At 39.6% G+C, this 26,329-nt stretch overlaps 1 protein-coding gene across 2 annotated transcripts in view; it reads left to right on the plus strand.

Annotated features, from left to right (window-relative positions):
• LOC136864911 (endoplasmic reticulum metallopeptidase 1) overlaps window positions 1-26,329 on the plus strand; it is a 500,707-nt gene that overhangs the window by 271,204 nt on the left and 203,174 nt on the right. For both annotated transcript variants that reach the window (XM_067142320.2, XM_067142319.2), the window contains exon 8: window positions 11,908-12,210. In XM_067142320.2, the coding sequence (XP_066998421.2) occupies window positions 11,908-12,210 (303 nt within the window). The remainder of the gene's footprint in view (window positions 1-11,907; window positions 12,211-26,329) is intronic.

Genomic DNA, 26,329 nt, shown 5'->3' on the forward strand with positions numbered 1-26,329 from the left:
TGTCCACACCCCACCTCCCCCGCCCTCGCTATATCCCTTGGACCCGGGTTTTTTTGTTGTCCATACATTTTTGTGTCCCCGCCCCACTGCCCACTTTTAATTCCCAATCGCCACTACTGTTAGGACCAAAAGAGTAATACCGGTAGGCAATCCCAAAACCTCCCATGTCTTTATGTATGCAAGGTGCTACGTCTTTCCTGGTCTTGATAACATAATCATATACGATAATATTGTAATACTAGATTTGTGTTAAGAAGGAGCAGTTTTGATTCCTGCCTGAAAACCCAGTGACTATACAGTGCCCTGAGGGAAGTGCCGAAAACCTGATCGGTGATACAATCGAAAAAATTTAAAAATAAATGTCTAACCCTGCACATAATGTAGACTTTTTACAGGTACGAACATTTGACGAAACTCGTTCTGTCTTCCAAGTAGAGCTGTCAAAATGCGTTCGTCTCCTTCCAGTTGTTGTGGCTACTCTCTGCTTTATGATTTCTGAGGATTCCCTAACAATACCACCGGAATGCAATGCTGAGATGGTCCCTTATTCAAGTTCACCGCCGATTGCTTTTCTACTATGGTCCTTGCTCTAATTATCACAATCACAGGACGTTACCGCCAAGATCCATAGGTATTCTGTAGCCATCCTTTCGTGAGATACAGTTTCTTGAAAACAAATTTATTGAGGATTTAGGGTCACCGGGACTGAAATTTCTCGACGGTTGATCCGGGCAATCGTTTCTTCGAGGAACGGATAATGCAGGATTTTTACAACGTGATTTAATTAGGATGCTCATGGGACCATGAAATCTGAATGAAAAATCCAGGGAAATGTAGTTCCACTGTAACTATCATCCAGAAAGGGATGCCATTATGGTTGAGGGGAGATTTAGGGATCTCCCAGGTATAAGAGAGAATTTTGAAATAGTACAGTAAGGTCTCAAATTAAATGATGATGCTAACTACCATTCAACCATACTTTTCAGTGCTGGGTCATTTGGAACCTTTAGCTAGATCAATTCAGGCTTCTCAAATTGCAGGCTGTCCCACAAGTACAGTGTCAAACAATGTTGGTGGCATTGTCAGCAGTACACATTTATCAAAAATATCAATTCCAAAGTTTTCTGGTGATTTCAAGGATTGGATTACTTTCAAGGATACCTCCGAAAGTTTAGTTGTAAATAATCCGTCTCATACTGAGACTCAAATGTTACATTATTTATTTTCATCTCTAAGGGGTGAGGCAAGACAATTGGTCCAAATATTCCTGTCTCAAATGACAATTTTGTTGTTGCATAGGACTTAATAACTTGTAGATATGACAATCCTAGACTATTAGCTGTAAGACATGCTCACGAACTACTGCCTCCTGCAAGTGTCAGTGAAGACTCATCCCAGCTCAGGTACATACTAAATCACATGGCAAGTAATAATAATTGTATATTTCCCTGTTTGAATTGAAGTTTACACAATTAATACTAAACAATATTGATGGTAGGACTAAGAAGGAATTTGAGGTAGTTGCTGCTTCAGGAAAGAGTTGTGAACGGAAGGATCTAATTGAGTTCTTAAAAACCAGGTGTCAGGCCCTGGAGGTAGTCAGTGTGTGCTCCAGGTGAAGTCAATAAGTTCAACCTTAACCAAACCCACAAACATACCCAGGCTTATGTTAGCATGGACAAGCAATGTAAATACTGTAATCAGCCACATGTCTGTGTGACATATTTAAGGCCTCATCTTGTTGTAACTACAAAGAACACATGCGATGCTGTCACTAGTGTACACTGTTTTATTTACAAACTATATACACGTTATAAACACACATTAATGAACCACCATTTTGAACAAAACACTTCCACAAAGAAGAAGAAAAAAAAGAAGACTGCAATATTAGCATGTCAAAGAACTACCAAAACAAACTAAGTCACAACATGAGTTCACGTACTCAGCTGGCTAACAACTTTCACTAACAAGTCTCGCTAACAACTCCAACTGCCAAAACTGCCTCTTTATATACATTGCCTGGTCAGGCTTCTAGAAAGTGTATGATACATGTTTTCTCATAATTTCTAGAGTCTCCAATAACCTATTTACAATGGATGGAATGTTCTCTGCTACTCTAGTGGCAAGATGCATCTAGGGAAGTTAGAGATTGAACAATTCATGAAAATTCTAGAGTTCATCACAAAGAACACCACCACCATTTATAGTCAAGAGGAATTACTAATGGGAGCTCCAGTCTCGGGTATCTTAGCCAGTATTTATTTAGACCATTTAGAACACCGCCAAATAATTGGACATATTCAAGGTTTAGATTTTTGCACACAATTCGTGGACGATACCTTTGTAATAATAGATAAGCGTTATAACAATAGTAGCAATATCTTACAGTTTTTAATTTCATTAGATGAAAGAATAAAATTTACACTTGAAAACGAGAATGCTTTGAATTTCTTGGAACCTGGTAAGTTCTCTTATAAAGTATACAGAAAGGATACGTTTACTACAGTGACCATTAAAAATAATTCTCTACATCCTGGGAGTCATAAGAGGGGTGCTTATTTCTGTATGGCTTATCGAGCCTTCAATTTACCTTTATCTCATACAGAAAGAGAAAAAGAATTACGATACATACAGAAAATAGCCGTAATGAATGGGTTCAGTGTTAATACCGTTAATAAAATTATAAGTAAAGTAAAAAGAAAGAACAACTTAAGATTAACAGCAGAGAATCGCAAGTGTTCAAAATATGCAAATTTTACATTTACAAACCCAGGGATTTTTCAAATCACAAAATTATTTAAGAAACACGACTGTCAAGTCTAATTTTCAACTAAGAACAATAATAGTCATATATTTTATAACAATAATTGTGTAAATTACAATAAAGAGGATTTCTTAGATTCAGGAATCTATAAACTTAAGTGTGATCAATGCTTTGTCACGCACGTGGGGCAAACAGGTAGGAGTTTTCAAACTGCATATCTCAAACACGTCAATGCCAACAGACACAAGAAATATTCTGCAATGTGTGTACATATGGGAGATACTGGTCACCAATATACTGACATAAATAAAAGACTTGACCATTTTAAAAAAGTGAGCAAAGGGAACCTGATGAGCAATTACAAAAATATTTTTATAGGTTTGGACCAGGGTATTAACACAACAAGTATTTGAATGATGTTCAAGAGAACAATCATCCGTTATACGAACAGATACCATCGCTTTTATTATCACGAAAAATTAATAATTTGAAGTCACCTCCTCTAAAAGTAACATCCCACCCTCCCACTCCAACTATAGGCCGAGCTATTTCCCCTTCCTCCACGAATAGCACTGTCCCCCCCCCCCCCCCCTACTGCTCCTAACTAAGTTCTGCTGGGCGAAAGAAAACATAATTATAACGCGCAATAGCATAGCGAAAAGCAAGTCAGAACGAGGCTCATTTGTGAACCAGCTATAGGAAGTTGCACCAAATTTTATGGTAAGCTTTTACGCCATGCATTCGGGATGGAATCTGTTTTCCTAAATTTCTGAGGGTTTTAAACCCATTAATTTTTATCTCTCATTCCAGACCTTGTCTTAAAAAAAAAAGGAATATTCATAAGATTTAAGCCATGAATACCGTATGGTGGTCTTGCAGTGCTGATCTTTGCCATACGACAGGCTATTGTAATGGGACGAAATTTCAACTCCACGCCAAGTCAGTTTTTTCATTTATGTTAATATTAATGGCTAATGGCTAATTATAGGTTAGGTATTGTTTTATATTGTCAGAATTGCGTATTACATTGTCAGCATACTGTGTATTTGTTGATGTAGGCGAGTCATTGTTTGCACGTTGTAAGGACTCTATGTTGGACTGGTGGCGTTCTGTTTCAAAAAAGCAGGAAATGTAGGTAAAACAAGCAAACTATATATAGAGTGTTGTGCAAGATTTTGATGCCTGTAAACGAAGTGGGTCTTCGGCAGTTTTCAAGGCCGCAGTGCGCCAAACTGGTGTTATTATTTCAAACTGTATCTCACTTGTGATGAACTTTGGATATTGGAATAAGCTAGTACAGAGATAATGTGATTTGTAGAGGTTTTCTTTATGGCTGTTTAGATGGAAGAGAGGTATAGTTGGTGTTGAGTGGTGGAAGCGTTGAGATCGGGTTGTTCTGCTTGAAGTGTGCAGTGTTCGGCCATGATGAATGCTGGTGTATGACCGTTGGAGATTGGTGTCGTCTATGTATGTCCGGCTGAGAAGCACCGCTGGATTAGAGAGCATTAAATGCTATCGACACTAAATGTTATACCCTACGAAGTGCTATGCAAATCATTGGCGTAATTCAATGTGAGTATGAGTTCAATATGAAACCAAGTACTTGACACCTAAGTTTTTGGAGAGTTTGGTCGAGGCATAGTGGCATTTAAGATCAACCTGAAACTACAATTAATCAACCACTACAAATTAATCCGATATGGTGTAGCAGGTTATGCTTCATAGATTTGTCATCCCAATTACTTAGACTAGTCAGATTGAATATAAATTCAGCTAAAGGTTGTGTATATATATATATATATATATATGTACAGTGAATTTTGGGTGTGTCAAAGGACAGACTAAGTCCGAATGTAGTTTTAATACAAATGGTCATTGTACCAGCTAATATATTAACCTATCTCTAAAGGCTTCAGATTTCTTCTGCCAGATAGCTTAATTTTGAAAGAAATTTCCATACGAGTTAAAGTTTTAAAATGTTCTGATGTGGATTGGTCCCAGTCTTATTCCGAGGCCAGAATTTCAATCTTCCTCAGTCAACACACTGAAACTACCAGATACCAACAGTGCTTGTAACATTTTTAAGTAAGGTCATTGAAATTTAACATTGAAGAAATATTGTTTGCAAGAAGTGTTAAACTAATTTATTAAATAATGTGTATAGTTTGTCTTCAGTGTTTTCTCAACAGTTCATAAGGAACTTCCGTTTTAAATTACTAGACAGCAACAATGAACATTTTGGAGAGTTCTGTTACAAGACGTTATATGGCTGGCATGTCATATTTCAAGTTATGTTTCTAACTTTAACATGGAGGATAACCAATTTTTTTGCAAGAAGATTTGTTTTCTTTTTTTTTTTTGCTAGGGGCTTTACGTCGCACCGACACAGATAGGTCTTATGGCGACGATGGGATAGGAAAGGCCTAGGAGTTGGAAGGAAGCGGCCGTGGCCTTAATTAAGGTACAGCCCCAGCATTTGCCTGGTATGAAAATGGGAAACCACGGAAAACCATCTTCCATCTGCCAATAGTGGGATTCGAACCTACTATCTCCCGGATGCAAGCTCACAGCCGCGCGCCTTTACGCGCACGACCAACTCGCCCGGTTTTGCAAGAAGTGAGGACAATTTTGTGTAAATAATGTGTAATTATATCTTTAGCGTATCTCAAATAGTTCTTAAAAAGGCATTGGGTTCTTCCAATTTTTTTTTTCAATTTCTGAACAATGAGTTTTGTAATTTACCACGCAATTTTATGGCTGAAGAAGTCTCAAATAGAGAAAAAACATGTCCCAAAATATGTTTAATATGTTTTTATATTAAATAGTTTTCACTTGTAAAGTGATGTATTGATTGGGTGGACCATAAACTGTACATTGTTCTTAATTTTAACTGTACCGAGCTCGATATCTGCAGTCGCTTAAGTGCGGCCAGTATCCAGTATTCGGGAGATAGTAGGTTCGAACCCCACTGTCGGCAGCCCTGAAGATGGTTTTCCATCGTTTCCCATTTTCACACCAGGCAAATGCTGGGGCTGTACCTTAATTAAGGCCACGGCCGCTTCCTTCCCAGTCCTAGCCCTTTACTGTCCTATCGTCGCCATAAGACATATCTGTGTCGGTGCGACGTAAAGCCAATAGCAAAAAAAAAAAAAAATAACAAAAAAAAAAACTGTATCAATACGTATCAATATGATGAAGTTCGTAAATTGTATCAGATAAAAAAGGATCGTGGAAGCAACATATTCAAGTGCTGGGCAACGAGAGGTAAACCGTGGATGTTACAAAGGCAGGAGATTTAAATAGCAATGTGAAAGCAGTCAGCAAAATACAAGGACACTGAACGATGAACAAGAACTGGCAAGTTCAGATGAACAAAAATAGATGTATTGAAACACAAGATTTCATGGAAATAAATGAGTGCATTTTTCCAGCCCTCTGTTTGAGCACCATTGCTCTAGTGTTTGTAAACAAACCTTCACGGGCTCTGCTTTGCCATTCTACTTTATTTTATTTCATAGATTTCCGTTCAGCGTGAGTTACTTACTGTATATATCTTGTTATTTGCTTGATTATATACATTTTTAGTACAATGTGTATCTAAATATGGCATTTTCATTATGGTAAATTTTGTCAGATGAAATTGACGGATCTGACTTTGAGGATAATGAGAATGAACCAACAGATTCCCAGTCAGATTCGGAATGTGTATTAGGTATTTTTTTCACATCAAATATTGGAAAGTGATGACGACCCTGCCATACCGCGACCTATCGTAACAACGTGGTCTAAGGTTACGCCTCCTGAGCAAGGCATGCCAGTACATTTTCCCTAATATTTTAGAATATATCTCTCAGAATGATGAAACCTTTGCTAGTGCATTACAGGTATAGCGTTTGTTACATGTTCAGTTCTGTGTTTATATGATCAAAAGTATTATTATTATTATTATTATTATTATTATTATTATTATTATTATTATTATTATTATTATTATTATTATTATTATTATTATTAATTTAAGAATTACACTTTTTGAAGAGACTGTACATTTTTCTCGTCTAAACATTTATGCTATTTTGTCTCAACATGACAATCCTCAGTGTATTAGCTTTACATAGTATATAAAACGTAGATTTATTCAATATATCATGGATATTTTGTATTTTATTTATACAAGTAAAAGCTGTCAAATATGGCTCCCCCCACAAGATTTACCATTGCCAGTTCTAGGGTTAAACAGAACAGATGTTTCCCAACCAACTGTACAAAGACAAATAAGAGTGATTAGGGAAGATAGGAAAAACAATAGAATAGGAGAATGAATTAAAAGATCAGCATTTTAAAATTACAATGTCCAGGCATACTATAAGAATTGACCTGACTAGAAAGTTGTGCGATGTTTCAATATCAATTTCCAGAAAACACTGGATGTAACACATATGCATATAGTCCAACAGGATAAATGTAAACATGTTCAAGGTAAGGCTATTCTGCAGTAGAAGAATGTACATAAACTAAATTTGAATTACCAGAAATTTTCAAGAGTATTGACACACAGAAAGTTCATTGTCACATAAATTAAAACAGCGTTCCGAACAAAGGAATTGGGCATCCAGCTGCTCCCTTATGGATACGTAATCAAGTACAACCACCCGAGAACATAGTCATGCGAAGTTTACAATACCTCATGGTCGAAGAATAAGTCCCCTACAGATGTGAAAATTTACATTGGCGTAACACAACGATATTGCTCTCTCTCCAACAGCCGAAGAACACCTCGAAGTAGTAGGCAAAGGGAGCTGCTTATATAGGCCAGTTGGTGAGGGGAGATACAGGGGAAGTCATGACACACGGCACTAGAAACGCCAAGAACATCTGTGAAGAGCGTAGAATCGATGACGTCGTTGAGGTTTGACGCAGGTGATCGTCTGACAGTAGTCCCGTAGCTGTGGTAGTGTGCGGATGTCAAACATCGGGAAGAAAGCATCAGAAAATGACAAATGCAGCGGAGGTGAGTTAACAATTTTACATGTTAAACTTGTCTACCTTTGCGTGTATATTGTTCAATAGGAGTATGTCATTCCAGGGTACATTGTAAGCGTCATGTCTTAACTCGTCCTTATCAATGCTTTTTGTGTTTCTGGAAATCATATGCTTTAGTTTATATTTTGGTATTCGGAGGGAGTAGGATAGGTAGATAAAGTCACGAGTAGTGATGGCTAGGACTGGAATCTGGTTGTGAGTTATAACTTTGTTAGGGTGATTTGTCACAATGTCACAAGGAGCAATAGACCATTGGCATTACAGTGGCCAAGTCCATGTTTTCCCATCACACTGCCCCATAATTGGTGATCTTTACCAACTCTGACGTTGTAATTGCCAAGTAGTAAGAGCTTGTCTCTTGGTGGTACTTTTGGTGATGGTAGTGCTCAACAGGTTGTAGAATTGGTCTTTATCTACTACATCAGCATCCAAGGAGGGAGCATATGCGGAGACGAGCGTCATAGATTTAGCTCCAAAGAGCGGGATTCGAAGAGTCATAATTCTTTTGCTGACAGCGGTTGGAGTTAGCTGATAATCATTCACCAATGTGGTCTTCACAGTGAATCCAACACCATGAATGCGGTGTTCTTCCTCATCTTCTCCCTTCCAGAAGATTATGTAACCTGAGCTGAACTCTGTAAGTTTACCTTCGCTGGGCAGTCTGGTTTCACTTAAGGAAGCAGTATCAATGTTCATTCGTCCAAGCTCATGGGTGACAAGTGCTGTTCTTCTCTCAGGTCTTTTATGTCTTTCAAATCAAGCAGGGGTCGAATATTCCAGGTTCCTATAATCAAAGTTTTGGTCATCCTCGTTTTTCAACCGCATAAGGGGCGACCTGCTGGGTGCAGCCTCTCAGCCGGCTGAGAGTGAAACTACTGATATTTAGCCCACATTTTCTAGGGCCTTCCCCATCCAGGGTGGGCAGTGGTGATGCTAAATAGGCCCGCCCAAACACAGATGCAGGACCGAATTCCTGAGTTTTAACGGGGTCTCAGAAAGACTACCATCACACATATGCTGCCAACGTGCAGGTCTGAACTAGAGGCTTCCAGTTTCGCCAGAAAACTTGCCTCCGACATCCTTATCCCATCACAGTTTCACTTGAGTTGAAGGGCATGACAGCAGGAAAAAGTGCCACAAGTGGGATTTTTTTAAGGTGGATCGCAGGTTGCAGGGAAGTGACCCACACACTATGATCTCAGAACTATACACTGCGGCACAAATGAAATGCGACGTGCAGGTTCTAGTACCACGACTGCAACGGACTGCCACAGGCTTGAAATACCATTGAGTTCTTGATTGATTCTTTCATTTATACCATTGAGTTGCGCCTTCACAGCCGGTCCGTCTGGCACGACCTCATCCGCCTCCACAACCATTGAGAACCATAAAAAGGAGGTTCCTCAGTCTGTTTTGCCGTTGTTATCATTTGTGTGAGAGCAGGAAAGATACAACCACGCAGGTATGTTGTCTTGAAATGCATTAAACTCATTATTTTCCTTTCTGGAAACTGTAGGAAATAGGGGATGTCATTGACCCAAAGTGTATCAGAGACGTGGACTTGCGATACATTCATCTAACTTCTTGGAGCTAGATATGCCACTTCATCTGATTCTCCACCTCTATCATACTTCAATTTATTTTTTGCTTTCTCTTTGCTACGATGCCTCAGCTACTTGATCTTCCTCAAGGGAAGGCAGTTGGTGTCAAATTTCAAAGAAGCGACGTCTGATCCACAAGATTTTCTCAGCCAGAGGTGGAAAATGTGGTCCAAGTTTGGATACGAGCAATTCAAAGTGTCTCATAATTACATCATTTACACTGGCTTGTAATATTTCTTCTTTTTCTGATGCTAACTTGTACCATCTATTGGCCAAGATAAGAGTTACATACACTGTAAGTTATACAACAGTGAAGACATAGTTCCTAAATTTAGTATAATAGTTTATAAATTGTGTGTGTACAATCAAATTTCACTCTTCAAATACTTACAACTTACATTATTATTATTGCGGACACCTTGGATTACCATCGCAGTCCCCTAGGGGTCTGCAGACCACAGTTTGGGAATGGCTACTTAGAGAATGAACTTGTGGTTTCTATTATTTAATAATATTATGGCATAACAGCTTCCAGTTTTTGTGTAGGCCATAAATACAAAGATACCTCTTGTACTGTGTTTACTGTGTGTACCAGAAGGACAGATTTTTCAGGACATGTATAAAACTGGGGTTTGCATAAAACAATATTGGTAATGGGCAGCAGAATCATCTGGTATGTAGATTTAAACATAATAAAAGTGATTTGAGATAGATTCTGATGTTCATTTAGTAAGCAAGCATGTCATTCTGTTATTAATTAAATGTTCTCTTTTCCAGGTATTTTCTTGTATTTCTTACTCTTATATTAGTTTTGAAAGACTGGAAAATATACAGATTATACTTTATATAAGTCAAGTCAAATATAGAAAGACTGTATAGAAGATAGAGCGTGATTGTCACTTGTTTGTTCTTGTCCGATACCTGTACAAAATACACTCATGTTCATAAAAACCAGAACACCTTCAAAGACTCGAGATAGGAAATTCATATTTACAGGACATGTGCATTAGTATGTTCTGAAGAAATGATTAGCATTTGAACCATGTCGGCCCTCAGGTTCTAGGTCCACATCGATATCGCGGCGCACCACCACCGACTGGTAAAATTTGCCTGCGGCTCTCGTTGTTGCTATAAATCGAAGATAATGGATCAGTGTGACTTGAGCAGATGTGCAGGATACCTCGCAGATGTATGTGAGAACCGTACCATCAAATGAGCGAGTTTGAAGAGGGGCGTATTATTGACATAGGGGAATGTGGTGCATCCATCTGGAAAATTGCTGCTTCATGTGGGAGGACGTGTGTCTGTAGTGCAATGGATGTATACAGAGTGGTTCACAGAAGGCAGTAGAACACGATGAGATGGGTCAGGTCGGACCACCCAGATCACCCTCTGAGAAGATCGACGCCATATCCGAATGTCATTGCAGGTCAGATCTGCATCCTCCTCAGCTCTGGTGCAACAGTAGAGCAGTGTAACACATCATACACTATCAGGAGTGACAGCCCGTTGCTGTTTGTGATGGTCTGGATTACTGGCGCATCGTCCACTTCTCCGCCTACCTTCGACTGATGTGCATAAACATGCTAGACTGCAGTAGTGTATGGAACAACATCATTGGGGACAGGAATGGCAGCTGATAGTGTTTTTGGACGAATCCAGGTTCTGTTTGTTTGAAAATAATGACCGCATTTTGGTGCATTGCAGACAGGGGTAGAGGCATCGCATTGACTGCATTCGCACACGACATACAGTGCCAACTCAAGGCCTTATGGTGTGGGGTGCTATTGGGTACAACCACAAATCACAGTTGGTGCGTGTCCAGGGTACTGTGACCTTTTTGGCCTACGTGAATGACATCCTCCGACCCATAATCATACCCTTTCTGCACGACACCCCAGATGCTATATTTCAGCAGGACAATGTGTGACCACATGTTGCTACATGAACACGTGCCTTCTTGGTGTCACAGGATATTAGACTGTTACCCTGGCCCGCCCAGTCACCAGACTTGTTGCCAATCGAAAATATGTGGGATTTGGTGAAACGACGGGTGCAGCACTGTGACCAAATGCCAACCACCAATGTGGAACCAGGTGAATGCAGCATGGATGGCTGTACCCCAGGACACCATTTGTGCCTTGTACGCGTTGATGTCATCACGCCTGAAACAAGTTATCAGTGTCCATGGAGCAACCTGTGCCTACTAGGCAACAGGACACATGCTGAACTTAGGTGACTGAAATGCCAATCATTTCTGCCGAACATACTAATGAACATGTCCTGTGAATATGAACTTCCTATCTCTAGTCCTTCAAGGTGTTCTGTTTTTTTATGAACTTGAGTGTATATCTCGGAAAATACCACCGTCTCCTGATCCTAGAGTTTCAAATAGTATACTGTGTTTAGTAATGTCTAGGTTAACTATTAAATGCTTGCATTTAAGGACTGTTACTTTAATAATGTTTTTTATCGTTCACATTTGTTAATTTACAGGTTTGGATTTTGCCCATTCCTCAAATGGTTATGTATACCATACAAAATTCGACAATCTTGACTATATATCCAATGGAACAATACAGCACACAGGGGATAACCTCCTTGCTTTAATCAAGAAGATTGGGTCATCAGAATCTCTTCGAGATCTGGACAGATACTCAGGAGGCCGTATGGTTTATTTTGACGTACTAGGATTTTTCATGATTCTATACCAAGAAGACATAGGATTTTACTTCAATATTGTCACTGTCATAGTCTCTTTCTGTTTCCAGTGGAAAATATTAAGATACATCGAACCAGGTAATGTAATATACTACTAAAGAACAATATTCTTTCTTATTACATGATATTTAGATATTTATTATAATTATTATAAAAAATACATTTCATTAGTGGGATACATGAGTGGCAATATCAACTTCTGGCAGTATAGCAAGAAAATTAAATTAAAACAATATAAACCAGTGGCTTCTTCACCAAATGCAAAAAAAAATTCAAAAAAATCTCACTCTGGAAAAAAACATCCAAACACCAAAAAAAGGGGTTGTGCTAAATTATCAAACATTGGTTGGTGTGTTTATACATCTGAAAGATGACATTGCTTCACATTTTCCGCAGTTCACATTAGCGTGGCACTAGTAGCGGCCCCATGACGTTGCACATTAGGTTTGCTTTAAATATGGTCTGTACTGTACGAGAGTGTTAGTTACCTGTGAGATTGGACAGAGTGACTGTGAGTGGGTCAAGAATGCCTTTACGATGACAAAGAGGCCATTTTCAACAGCTCACTGCAGTTGAACGAGGCCGTATAATAGGTCTACGTGAAGGTGGATTTTCCTTGTGCACTATTGCAGAATGACTCCACTGTGCATGCGTGCTGGCAACAGTGGTCACAAGAAGGTACATTCGCAAGAAGACCGGGCTCAGACGATCCCATGGCACTACCAAGAGGGAGGACCGCCATATTCGGCGTATGGCTGTGGCGCAGCGGATTGTGTCTGTAGCAGCACTTCCAGCAGCAGTTGGCACTACACTGACGCAGCAAACTGTTCAAAATTGGTTACTTGAAGGACAGCTCCGAGCCAGACGCCCTCTAGCGTGTATTCCACTAACCTCGTCCTCGGACACTCCCGGCTCTAAAAGCCATACACCATTTCATTTCATTTCATTTCCACTTACCCCAAACCACCGTCATCTGTGACTTCAGTCGCGTCAAGCAAGAGCTCATTGGAGGATGGAGTGGAGGTCCGTTGTGTTTTCCAATGAAAGCTGGTTCTTCCTTGTTGCCAATGATTGGTTCGAAGGATGCCAGTTGAGTGCCTGCATTCCACCTGTCTGTTGCATCGACACACCAGACCTACACCAGAAGTTCTGGTATGGGGAGCAATTTCCTATGACAGCAGGAGTACTCTTGTGGTTATCCCTCACATCCTGACTGCAGATGTGTATGTCCGTCTGGTGATTCGACCTGTTGTGCTGTCATTCATGAACAGCATTCCTGGGGGTGTTTTCCAACAGGATAATGCTCGCCCCCATGCCACTGTTGTAAATCAGTGTGCTCTACAGAGTGTCGACATGTTGCCTTGGCCTGCTCGATCCTCTGATCTGTCCCCAATCAAGCACGTATGGGACATCATTGGACGAAAACTCCAGCGTCATCCACAGCCAGCATTAGCCATCGATGTGTTGACCGACCAGGTGCACAGAGGGTCACAAACAGCCTGATAAACTTTCAACGTGTTTTGCCTTTTAGAACTCTTATCAAGATAGTAATATAACTGAACCAAAAAGTTCTCTACATTGACTGGCAATTGAGCTGCTGCTTTTTGTGCACAGATGTGTATGAGATGACATGAACAACCCGGGACATAAACAGAAGAATGCCTGTCCTTCACAAATTTGGCAAAACCTTTATTTGCCCCTATCATTGTGTATGCATTGTCAGATGAAAAAGAAATGCAATTTTCCCATGGAATGGCTAAAGAAGACAATTCACTATTAATAACAGAGAAAATCCCCTCACCTGTATTGTCGGTACTCTCTAACAATGACAATAGAAAAAGTTGATATTTGGCCTCTCTGAGTATAAATTATAAATTATAAATATCTTATAAATAAATCTACATGGTCACGAAAAACGGAATTTACCCATCCATATAGAACTTTAGTACTTTTACCTGTGATAGATGGACTCTGCTGATCCTTTTCTTTTCAGTATCACTTACTAATAATGATACCAGGGTAAGGAATTTTAAGATGGTGCAGGGACTTCGATATCTAGGGGCCAACTTACTTATAACATGGTCTGCAGCACTGCTGACGGGATATGTTTTAACAAACACCTGGTGACCTACAGACAGAGATCGAGCTCGATAGCTGCATTCGCTTAAGTGCGGCCAGTATCCAGTATTCGGGAGATAGTGGGTTCGAACCCTACTGTCAGCAGCCCTGAAGGTGGTTTTCCGTGGTTTTGCATTTTCACACCAGGCAAATGCTGGGACTGTACTTTAATTAAGGCTACAGATGCTTCCTTCCCACTCCTAGCCCTTTCCTATCCCATCGTCGCCATAAGACCTATCTGTGTCGATGCGACATAAAGCAGCTTGCAAAAAATTCCTACAGGTAGATTATGCGTTCTTCACCCGTGATTGTAATTACACTGAACTTTAGTGCAATAAACTTTCAAATTTTTACACACACGGTGCCAATTAGCACGGATCTTTTCTGGACTGGTGTCGTAGGGCAGAAGATAATTAATGGACCAAAGATTTGAAAGTGGAGAATTAGGAGTAAAAGTTAGCATTAATAATGCAGGACTTTGCTTATGACTCTCTTGAACGGCAGTATTGAAATCAAATGACAACCAATTTAGGGATGAATCCCACTTAGAGTGGTCAGCAGAGTGATAAGCAATTAGTGCAGATCAAAGATTTTGATTCATTCTTTCAGCATAATTTGGCCTTTGATAATACAGGGTAGTGGTTACATGAGAAATGGATAGATAAAAACAGAAATTATGGAACTGCACAGAGGCAAAAGCCCTTGCATTAGCACTCACCAGAAATTGACAGGATCCAAATGAAGCAAAGATCTGTTTCAAGCAAGAAATGGTAGTGTTAGCATTAGCCATACGAGTTGGGAACAGCCACGTAAAAAGCAAGAATGCGCCAACACACACAAGTATGAAACGATGGTTGGTCCTTGACCTCGGGAAAGGACCAATGTAATCAATGAATAAGCTCTCCGTAGGGCAAGAAGCTTGCTCAGATGACAACAGACCTAGGCAAGTATTAGGAGCAGGTTTACTAATGTTGCAAGTTTTCAAGATTTGACAAGGGTACGGATTTCACCGTCCATGGACGTTCAAATGAAATGTTTATGGATTTTCTCTCTGGTTTTGAAAACCCTAAGATGACCTCCAACTGGGGATTCATGAAAATACTTGAAGAAAGCTGGTACCTGGTTAGCTGGGATGACAATTTTGGGGTCTCTGCGACCGCGAGCAGGACAATACAGAACACCATTCTTAAGAACATAAGGTTTAACATGTTCACCAGATTTAATCCCGCCGATAATAGCCTGTAATTCAGCATCGCCTTCCTGACGTTTAGCGATATCTTTGAAAAGAAAAGGAGAGTTAGTTAGAACTACATACACAAAGGCCGAAACTTGTTCAGGAGAGGGATCTGCAGACTCTGATTGAGGATCAGAATTGCCTGGATAGAACATTCTCCTGAGGCCATCAGCCACAACGTTTTCAGTGCCACAGACGTGATGCACTTCAAATTGGAAGGCTGAGATGCGTACTGCCTAACGCGCAAGACGAATGAATGGTCCTTCTTGGCTTGGCCAGTACCCAACTGAATGCCAGATTATCAGTTTCAAGATCAAACGGGAGATGTTCAAAGTACATTCTGAACCATTCTAAAGAAAAAACAACAGCTAAGGCTTCCAATTCATAAACTGAATAGTTTCTTTCAGCAGGATTCTGAGCACGAGAAGCGTAAGAAATGGGGCGACGCCCCTCTTCAAATTCCTGAAGGAGAACACCAGTATACCTGTGGACGAGGCATCAGTTTGAAGGATGAAATATTTAGAAAACTCTGGCATAGTCTGCCTGTTTACGCTGCAACAAGCTACACTAGAAACACAAAACACCCTCAGAGATGGTCAGTAAGGGATTTGACATGTTCCAGAAATGGTGTGGATCGAAGGAAATGGGCAGATATCGGCAAATAATGAATCTTCAAGTACAAATCAATAGTAGATTTATTGCAAAAATTATGTCATCCTGAGAAATATGATTATGAAGTATGATCACTAAAATTTTAAATTTTACATCCAGAAATAAAATAAATGTTAATAAATGTTGATAAATTCCTACTAATTCTGACAAATTTTACATTAAACATCAATTTCATATTTTATGAGTGTTAATTTTTATGTTAAGAGAATGATGCTCGTGCCCATATTAAATTATGTCGGAAAATCTGGAACAAGATTTTAATATGTTTAAGTTACATGACCGGTCAAAATATAAAGAAATGAAAATACAAAATTTTAAAATTTAAGTTCCACTTAATAATGCTTCATTATATGTCCCTCAAATTTAACTCGACATTTCAGTGATTATCTGTTCAGCATAACTTCAGAATACACATAACTTCACGTGACAAAAGTAAAATTAAAATGAATCTTTAACCATGTGTAATGACCTTAACACAACACCAAAACATAGGACAACGTTGGTGACACAAACATCAGTAAATTACAATAAAATAAAAATCACTCAACCTGTGGAAAAAAAAAAAAAATGCAAGTAATAAATCTTCCGTTACCATCATCTACCAAGGAAAGAAATACAACCAACTACCACTAGAAATACTATCTTACAAATATACAGCACGTGCCCACATGTGTTTTATCCAATTTAATGGAGATGAAATAAGCCCATGAATGATGACCTGAAACAACAGTAATTAATCCAGTTGAAATCATCTGGGTAATGGTGACTACATCGAATGCAAGTCGTTATGGAAGTCTATCGAATATTGAAGAATTGATCATTATCGTACAGCTACACTCTGAAATGGGAAGGACAGCTGATTCAGAAAGTGATGGAACCAACCACAGGGGAAAATATCCTGGACGTGGTGCTGATAAAACCAGATGAGCTCTATAAAGAAAACGAAGTAATAGATGGTCTTAGTGATCATGAAGCTGTATTTGTTGTAATTAAAAATAAATGTGATAGAAAGGAAGGTCTTAAAAGTAGGACTGTTAGGCAGTACCAAATGGCTGATAAAGAAGGCATGAGGCAGTTTTTAGAAAGTAATTATGATCGGTGGAAAACGGTAAATAAAAATTTAAACAGACTCTGGGATGGGTTTAAAGCAATTGTTGAGGAATGTGAAAACAGGTTTGTACCTTTAAGGTTGGTAAGGCATGGTAAAGACCCACCTTATTATAATAGAGAAATAAAGAGTTTAAGAAGGAGATACAGATTGGAAAGGAATAGAGTTAGAAATGGCTGTGGAAGTAAGGAGAAATTGAAGGAACTTACTAGGAAATTGAATCTAGCAAAGAAGGCAGCTAAGGATAACATGATGGCAAGTATAATGGGCAGTCATACAAATTTTAGTGAAAAATGGAAGGTTATGTATAGGTATTTTAAGGCAGAAACAGGTTCCAAGAAGGACATTCCCGGAATAATTAATGAACAAGGGGAGTGTGTACATGTGAGAATCTTCAAAAGGCAGAAGTATTCAGTCAGCAGTATGTAAAGATTGTTCATTACAGGGATAATGTCCACATGGAGGAGACTAATGCTAAAGAAGTAACAATGACATTTACAATAAGATACAAAAGTTGAAAACTAGAAAAGCGGCTGGAATTGATACGATTTCTGGGGAAGACAATTGGGTTGGGATATAGTACCAGTACAATCTTCCGTATCACATTTATTCTTAACTACGACAAAAATAACTCGTGATCACCTATAACATCTGTCACTTCAGTTCCTCTATATATCCCTTCTAACTTTATCAGCACCGCATCTAGAATATTCTTCCCACTAGTTGGGTTTGACACGTTCTGATCCACCTGTCCTTCGCAGATTAACTTATTTACCATTATTTTTGTTTGTAATGCTTTCTGCTAATCGCATTACCTTCCCAGTTAACATATGGTACTGCCTAATAATCATACTTCTACAACCTTCCTTTCTATTGCATTCATCTGTAGCTATGACAAAACTTGCGGCATGATCACTTATACCATTTTCATTTGAGTTCTTCTATACAGCTTATTTGGTTTTATTAGCACCACATCTAGAATATTCTTCTCTCTAGTTCGTACCATCACTTTCTGAGTGAGCTGTCCTTATCACATTAACTTACTGCTGATTTGTTGTTGGATATGCCTTCTGCCATTTGCATGACATTCCCAGTTAATGGATATTAGAGTATGGTTCTCCCAGGATAACTTACACCTGAACTGGAAAAGATCTGAAGGAAAGCAGCACATGTATTGTTGCACTTATGATTGCTGTTACAAGAACAAACTACTGGTATTATTATTTATTATTATTATTATTATTATTATTATTATTATTATTATTATTATTATTATTATTATTATTATTATTATTATTATTATTATGATTATTATTATTTTTATTATTATTATTACACACATATATTATCATTATAGACCATTATGCCTTTCAGCATTCAGTCTGCATGCCTCTGTGAATTTACTAAACGTCGCCACAATCCTCTATTTGCAACTAGTGCTGTTGCCCCATTTAGTTTTATACCTCTTATCTTTAAATCATTAGAAACTGAGTCTAACCATAGTTGTCTTGGTCTCCCTCTACTTTTCTTACCCTCCATAACAGAGTCCATTATTCTCCTAGGTAACCTATCCTCCTCCATTCGCCTCACATGACCCCACCACTGAAGCTGGTTTATGTGTACAGCTTCATCCATCGAGTTCATTCCTAACTTAGCTTTTATCTCCTCATTCCAAGTACCTCCTGCCATTGTTCCCACCTATTTGTACCAGTAATCATTCTCGCTACTTTCATGTCTGTTAATTCTAAAGTATGAAAAAGATATCCTGAGTCCACCCAGCTTTTGCTCCCGTAAAGCAAAGTTGGTCTGAAAACAGACCGATGTAAAGATAGTTTCGTCCGGGAGCTGACTTCCTTCTTACAGAATACTGCTGATCGCAACTGCGAGTTCACTGCATTAGCTTTACTACACCTTGATTCAGTCTCACTTACTATAATACCATCCTGGGAGAACACACATCCTAAATACTTGAAATTATCTACCTGTTCCAGCTTTGTATCACCAATCTGACATTCCATTCTGTTGAATTTCTTACCTACTGGCATCAATTTAGTCCTCGTACGTAGTTGACTTAAAGAAGGAGACGTCATTTGATTGTAAGTAACGTAATTGATGGCTGGAAGCCGTAGTCAATTCTTGATGATTGACAAGCTAATGTATAGTAGAAAGAATATAAAATAGGTTCATTGTTGAATATAAAATGGGAAGGAAAAGCATTCCAATTGCTGGGCTAATGTCGTCATTTGATGTTGGCGTGTGTTGCCCGAAACATTTCTTAGTCGACAGTTCATAATTTGTTTATAGTTTAATCCAGCGAGATTGTGTTGACATGCAGTTCAACAGATGCTTGTAGTTGGCCTAATTTGTTGTGAGTCAACCATGTGAGTTTGCTGAAATGATAATGGGCTGTCACTCGCTTGTATTGTATTGTATTGTATTGTATTGTATTGAATAGGTGGCAAAATAATAAATATTTTCGTATATACATCATAAACAGTATGTTCGAGCTATCAGAGGAGAGATGGCATGGAATGAGATTAGCAGACGAATGACGGGGAGAGTTGGTAGTGCGGTTAATTGCGCGCTGCTGTGAGCTTGCATCCGGGAGATAGTGGGTTCGAACCCCACTGTTATCAGCCCTGAAGATGGTTTTCTGTGGTTTCCCATTTTCACATCAGGTGAATGCTGGGGCTGTACCTTAATTAAGGTCACGGCTGCTTCCTTCCCACACCTAGCTATTTCCTATCCCATCATCGCCATAAGACCTATCTGTATAGGTGCGATGTAAAACAGATTGTTAAAGAAATAAATAAGAAGACGAATGAACTTGATTGGAGGTTAAAAAAAAAGGAAAGATCATAATATTAAGATAAATTTGGAATTCAAGAGGGCAAATTGGGGCAAATATTCATTTATAGAAAGAGGAATTAGAACTGGTCTGACTTGTTTCAACTTCAGCATAACCATAAATATTTCAAATAATGAATGTGACTTGGTAGAATCTGATGATGAGGAAACATGTCGTTCTTTGTTTTGTTTAATAGTGTGTTTTTTATTCCTTGTTTAATAATGTATATTTTTACGGGTATGTTATAATGTAACATTTATATGAAACGTTCTGTTCAACAGACAACCTTATAGGTTGCATTTAATTGAGTTGAGAGTGTGGCTTCCTTCTTAACAAAATAAACAGTTGGAATAGATGATATTAGACTTGAAAAGGTGAAATAAAGCGGGAAGGCACGGATGAATTGGCTTCATAGAGTAATAAGATTAGGGTGGAATGTTAGAAAGATACCTTTTGATTGGAGAAAAGCAGTTATTGTACCTATCTACCTATAAGCAAGGGAACTGGGGGGATTGCAATAACTATCGATGTATTTCATTGATCAGTTTATGAGTGCAGATATTCATTGGGATTTTGGAAGAATGGTGCTAACAGTTGTTGACAGTCAGTTGGATGAAAACCAGTGTGGTCTTAGACTATTGAGGGGCTCAGATAAAAAATTAGATGCATGGCTTTTCAGGCGTTTGCTCTACTAACCAGCATTTTGTCTTAGGTCTGACACTAGACTCGTCAGAGTGGGATGTGTCAGACCTTACCCACTTATGCTGGGGTGTATGCAGGTGAACTTATCAGAAGCCTCTTATGTGGCACAGTCTGATAACTGCATACGGGAGATAAAACTCCACAATGGAATTAATGCCCGCCTAGCAATTCCAGATGGTAATTCTAAATTCCCATGGAGGGAATTAGATATTTTTCCACCAATAGAGCATATCAAAAATCAGATAAAAAATTAGATGTATGGCTTTTCAGGCGTATGCTCTATTGGTGGAAAAATATCTAATTCCCTCCATGGGAATTTAGAATTACCATATTGAGGGGCTGTCATGATCCAATTTTTAATATGTGCCAGGTAATTGAATAATGCTGCCTGAGGAATAGACAGTTACATTTGTTTTGTAGATCTAGAGGAGGCATATGACAGAGTACTGAGAGACAAGATGTTAGCTGTACTGGGGACTGTTGGATTAAGGGTAGATTATTAAAAGCAATAAAAGGCATTTTTGTTGTCAGTTGAGCTGCAGTGAAAATTGATGTTAGAATGCGTTCTTGGTTGAAGGCACTTACAGGGGTTAGACAATGCTGTAATCTTGCACCTTTTTTTTTGCTCATAGTATTCTGTAAGAAGGAAGTCAGCTCCCAGACGAAACCATCTTTACATCGGTCTGTTTTCAGACCAACTTTGCTTTACGGGAGCGAAAGCTGGGTGGACTCAGGATATCTTATTCATAAGTTCGAAGTAACAGACATGAAAGTAGCAAGAATAATTGCTGGTACAAACAGGTGGGAACAATGGCAGAAGGGTACTCGGAATGAGGAGATAAAGGCTAATTTAGGAATGAACTCGATGCATGAAGCTGTACGCATAAACCGGCTTCGTTGGTGGGGTCATGTGAGGCGAATGGAGGGGGATAGGTTACCTAGGAGAATAATGGACTGCTATGGAGGGTAAGAGAAGTAGAGGTAGACCAAGACGACAATGGTTAGACTCAGTTTCTAACGATTTAAAGATAAGAGGTATAGAACTAAATGAGGCCACAGCACTAGTTGCAAATCGAGGATTGAGGCGACGTTTAGTAAATTCACAGAGGCTTGCAGACTGAACGCTGAAAGGCATAACAGTCTGTAATGATAATGTATGTATGTATGTATGTATGTATGTATGTTTATGTGGATTATCTACTGATATATAATGTGGCAGGGAGTGATTCAGTTAGGTGGAAATGATGTGAGAAGTTTGGCCTATGCTGGCGTCTTGGTCTTCATGACAGGTTGTCCTGAGAGCCTGCATTCTAATATCTTCGAACTTGGAAATAGGTCCAATGACTTTTATATGAAAATTAGCCTTTTCAGGATTAAATTAATGTCAGTAGGTAAGTAACCTAAGAGAACTGAATAACATGTTGGGAATACAAAACTGGAATTGGTAGATAATTTCAAGTATTTATTATGTGTATTCTCCCAATGAAATTGAATGACGGTGCAGCAAAGTTAGTACAGTGAGTTGGCAGTTGCGATCAGCAGTGTTCTATGATAAAGAAGTCAGCTCCAGGATGAAACTATCTTTACATTGGTGTGTTTTCAGACCGACTTTGCTTTACAGGAGTGAAAGCTAAGTGGACTTGTGAAATTTTATTCTTAAGTATATAAGTAACAGACATGAATTTAGCGGAATGATCGTGGGCACATCTTGTGGGTACAGTGGTCTGAGGGTACTCAGAATGAGTAGATATATAAATAGATAGATAATTTATTTATCCTGGCAAATTTAGGGACAGCTGTCCCTGTCTTGCACTTAACCAGTATCAAAATTAGGTTGATAACTAACTAATTACATATTACTGAAAAGTAACCTATCATAAACTTAAACTACGTAGAACTATATATAGCTAACAGTAACTACATGTACATTAAAATGACAAAAGTGAAGAGGAAAGAGCACAATAATACAGAGAAGGAGTACAGTTTTTATGATATACGTAAACAATAAAGTTGTAAAAACAAAAAGTGAATTACTAAACAAAATAGAATTATCCAAGAAATATAAGTCTTGCCCTGTGAGTTTCCACCCAAGTTGAGAAAGGTACAAGGGAAGATAAAGTAGATGGAAGGAAGAGTATTTAAAAGAAAAGAGTACGAGGAACTATTAAAGTGATTATGTCTTGCTGCCTTGCTATTTGTATCTTTCCATCAGATGTTTTGTGTATGCATTTTTAAATTTCTTGGACACTGATATCACTCTGATGTCTTGAGGCAGGTTGTTTCCTTCACAAATTGTAGTACCTGTGAAGTAATTGCCATATCCTGATGACTTTTGACTGGGTATGGTAAGGGTATGCATGTTCTGTGCAGTGTTTTTTTTTTTTTCATGGTGTAATGAGAGATTACAGAAACGTTCTTTAAGATAAGGAGGAGAATTTGCATTTAATGTTTGTTGCAGTAATGTTAGACAGTGAAGATTACATCTGTCTTGTAGACAGGGACAGCCAGCCGAGTTTGGTGTAGGACGATGTAACATGGTCGGTGTATTTAAGGTTGCAAATGAGCCTCATACATGCATTTTGTGTGTGCTGTAACTTCTGCAGTGATTCATCAGTGCAGTCGATGTGAAGTATATCACAGTAGTCAAAAATGTGCAAAAATAATGTTTCAATTAATATCTTTTTCAGTTTATAAAGGGAAATATAAATTTGAACTTGCTGAGGGTATGCAGCGACACAAATACTCACCTGCATGTTGATGCCGTATCTGCGGACCATGATAGGTGTTCATCTATAGTGATTACAAGATTTTTTGTGGTTTTACTGTAAGGTATGACTTTGTTCTATATCCATATCACTGGAAGAGTTGCGCAGTCTGCTTTGGTTAATAGTCGTGGATTGGCTCTAAGGATTGTTCGGTTCTTACTGCCCATTTGTGTATTGATTCAAGGTCTAAATTTAATTTCGCCGTTAATTCGAAAATGTCATCCGGTAGACAATGAATGTACAGTTACACATCGTCTGCATATATGTGGTGCCTGCTGTACTTAAAAGATTTAGAGATTATTGGTATACAGTGAGAAATGACGAGACACTAGTGTTGAACCTTGGGGGACTCCTTTTTCCACAGTCTGCCATGAAGAAGATTGGCCACCTCTGTTGGTAACACTTTGCTGCTGACCGTGTAAAAAGGAGGCCAGTTTAAGGTTCTATTTGAGAAACCTAATAGGTAAAGTTTCTACACTGACAAATCACGGTCTACAGAATTGAATGCCTTGCTGAAGTCGAGGAGGACCATTAGTGTTGTCAGTCTTTCATCCATCGCTTGTCTTATGTCATCAGTCACTTTATGTATGGTAGTGCATGTGCTGTGATTGCTGTGAAAACCTGATTGAAATGTGTCTAGAGTATTAATTTTGCCCACATAAGTTTTGATTTGATTATAAACAATGTACTCGAGTCCTTTAGCTACTGTCAAAATTATGTTCATGGCTCGGTAATCACCGGCGTCTATTGGGGTCTGAGTCTTTAGCAGTGGACGTACTAGTGCCATTTTCCAAATTGTTGGATACACGCCATACTGTAAGGATTAATTGTAGTTGAAGGTTAGTGGGGGTATGATAGCATGTAATATTTTCCTCTACCTTACTCTACCAATAGTATCAGCTCAAATTGCCTTTGATTTTATTTTCCAGAGGGCCTCTCTAACATGCCGAGGTGAGATATACTGAAATAAAACTTCTCTTCATTTAATACCTGATTGTTATATTTCTCAGCAATAAAATTTTGTTTTAAACTTTGATCCAATGCGGTGCATGGTGATACGAAATAACCGTTAAGCTCTTCTAGTGATATATCCGACTTTATTATTTTTGTGAGTATTTACACCAAAATTTTTGACTGCCTTCCATAAAATGTCAGGTCGTGCACCTTGTCCAATCAAACTATGTGCATATCGCAGTTCAGTGTTTCTTATTTCCTGTTTTATCCTATTACGAAGTTTACGGTAGTTTTTAAATTTGTCCTACATTGGGTTGCATTTGTACACTGACTGACAGAGCAAATGCAACACCAAGAAGGAGTGGTCAGAACTTTATGCCAATTGCAGGGTAGACTGACGTCACTGAGGTATGCTCATGATGTGAAATGCGCCGCTGTGCTGCGCACGTAGCGAACGATAAATGGGACTGGCGTTGGCGAATGGCCCACTTCGTACCGTGATTTCTCAGCCGACAGTCATTGTAGAACGTGTTGTCGTGTGCCACAGGACACGTGTATAGCTAAGAATGCCAGGCCGCCGTCAACGGAGGCATTTCCAGCAGACAGACGACTTTACGAGGGGTATGGTGATCGGGCTGAGAAGGGCAGGTTGGTCGCTTCGTCAAATCGCAGCCGATACCCATAGGGATGTGTCCACGGTGCAGCGCCTGTGGCGAAGATGGTTGGCGCAGGGACATGTGGGCACGTGCGAGGGGTCCAGGCGCAGCCCGAGTGACGTCAGCACGCGAGGATCGGCGCATCCGCCGCCAAGCGGTGGCAGCCCCGCACGCCACGTCAACTGCCATTCTTCAGCATGTGCAAGACACCCTGGCTGTTCCAATATCGACCAGAACAATTTCCCGTCGATTGGTTGAAGGAGGGCTGCACTCCCGGCGTCCGCTCAGAAGACTACCATTGACTCCACAGCATAGACGTGCACGCCTGGCATGGTGCCGGGCTAGAGCGACTTGGATGAGGGAATGGCGGAACGTTGTGTTCTCCGATGAGTCACGCTTCTGTTCTCTCAGTGATAGTCACCGCAGACGTGTGTGGCTCCGGCTGTAACTGTGGAGCGCCCTACTGCTAGACAACGCGGCATCATGGTTTGGGGCACTATTGCGTATGATTCCACGTCACCTCTAGTGCGTATTCAAGGCACGTTAAATGCCCACCGCTACGTGCAGCATGTGCTGCGGCCGGTGGCACTCTCGTACCTTCAGGGGCTGCCCAATGCTCTGTTTCAGCAGGATAATGCCCGCCCACACACTGCTCGCATCTCCCAACAGGCTCTACGAGGTGTACAGATGCTTCCGTGGCCAGCGTACTCTCCGGATCTCTCACCAGTCGAACACGTGTGGGATCTCATTGGACGCCGTTTGCAAACTCTGCCCCAGCCTCGTACGGACGACCAACTGTGGCAAATGGTTGACAGAGAATGGAGAACCATCCCTCAGGACACCATCCGCACTCTTATTGACTCTGTACCTCGACGTGTTTCTGCATGCATCGCCGCTCGCGGTGGTCCTACATCCTACTGAGTCGATGCCATGCACATTGTGTAACCTGCATATCGGTTTGAAATAAACATCAATTATTCGTCCGTGCCGTCTCTGTTTTTTCCCCAACTTTCATCCCTTTCGAACCACTCCTCCTTGGTGTTGCATTTGCTCTGTCAGTCAGTGTATTTTCTGTGAGCTGCATCTCATTTTGTCATTAAACATTTAATGCCTTCATTTAACCACGAGGGTTTCCCTTTC

The sequence above is a fragment of the Anabrus simplex genome, chromosome 2 (genome assembly GCF_040414725.1).
Source record: "Anabrus simplex isolate iqAnaSimp1 chromosome 2, ASM4041472v1, whole genome shotgun sequence".
Classification (NCBI taxonomy): Eukaryota; Metazoa; Arthropoda; class Insecta; order Orthoptera; family Tettigoniidae; genus Anabrus; species Anabrus simplex.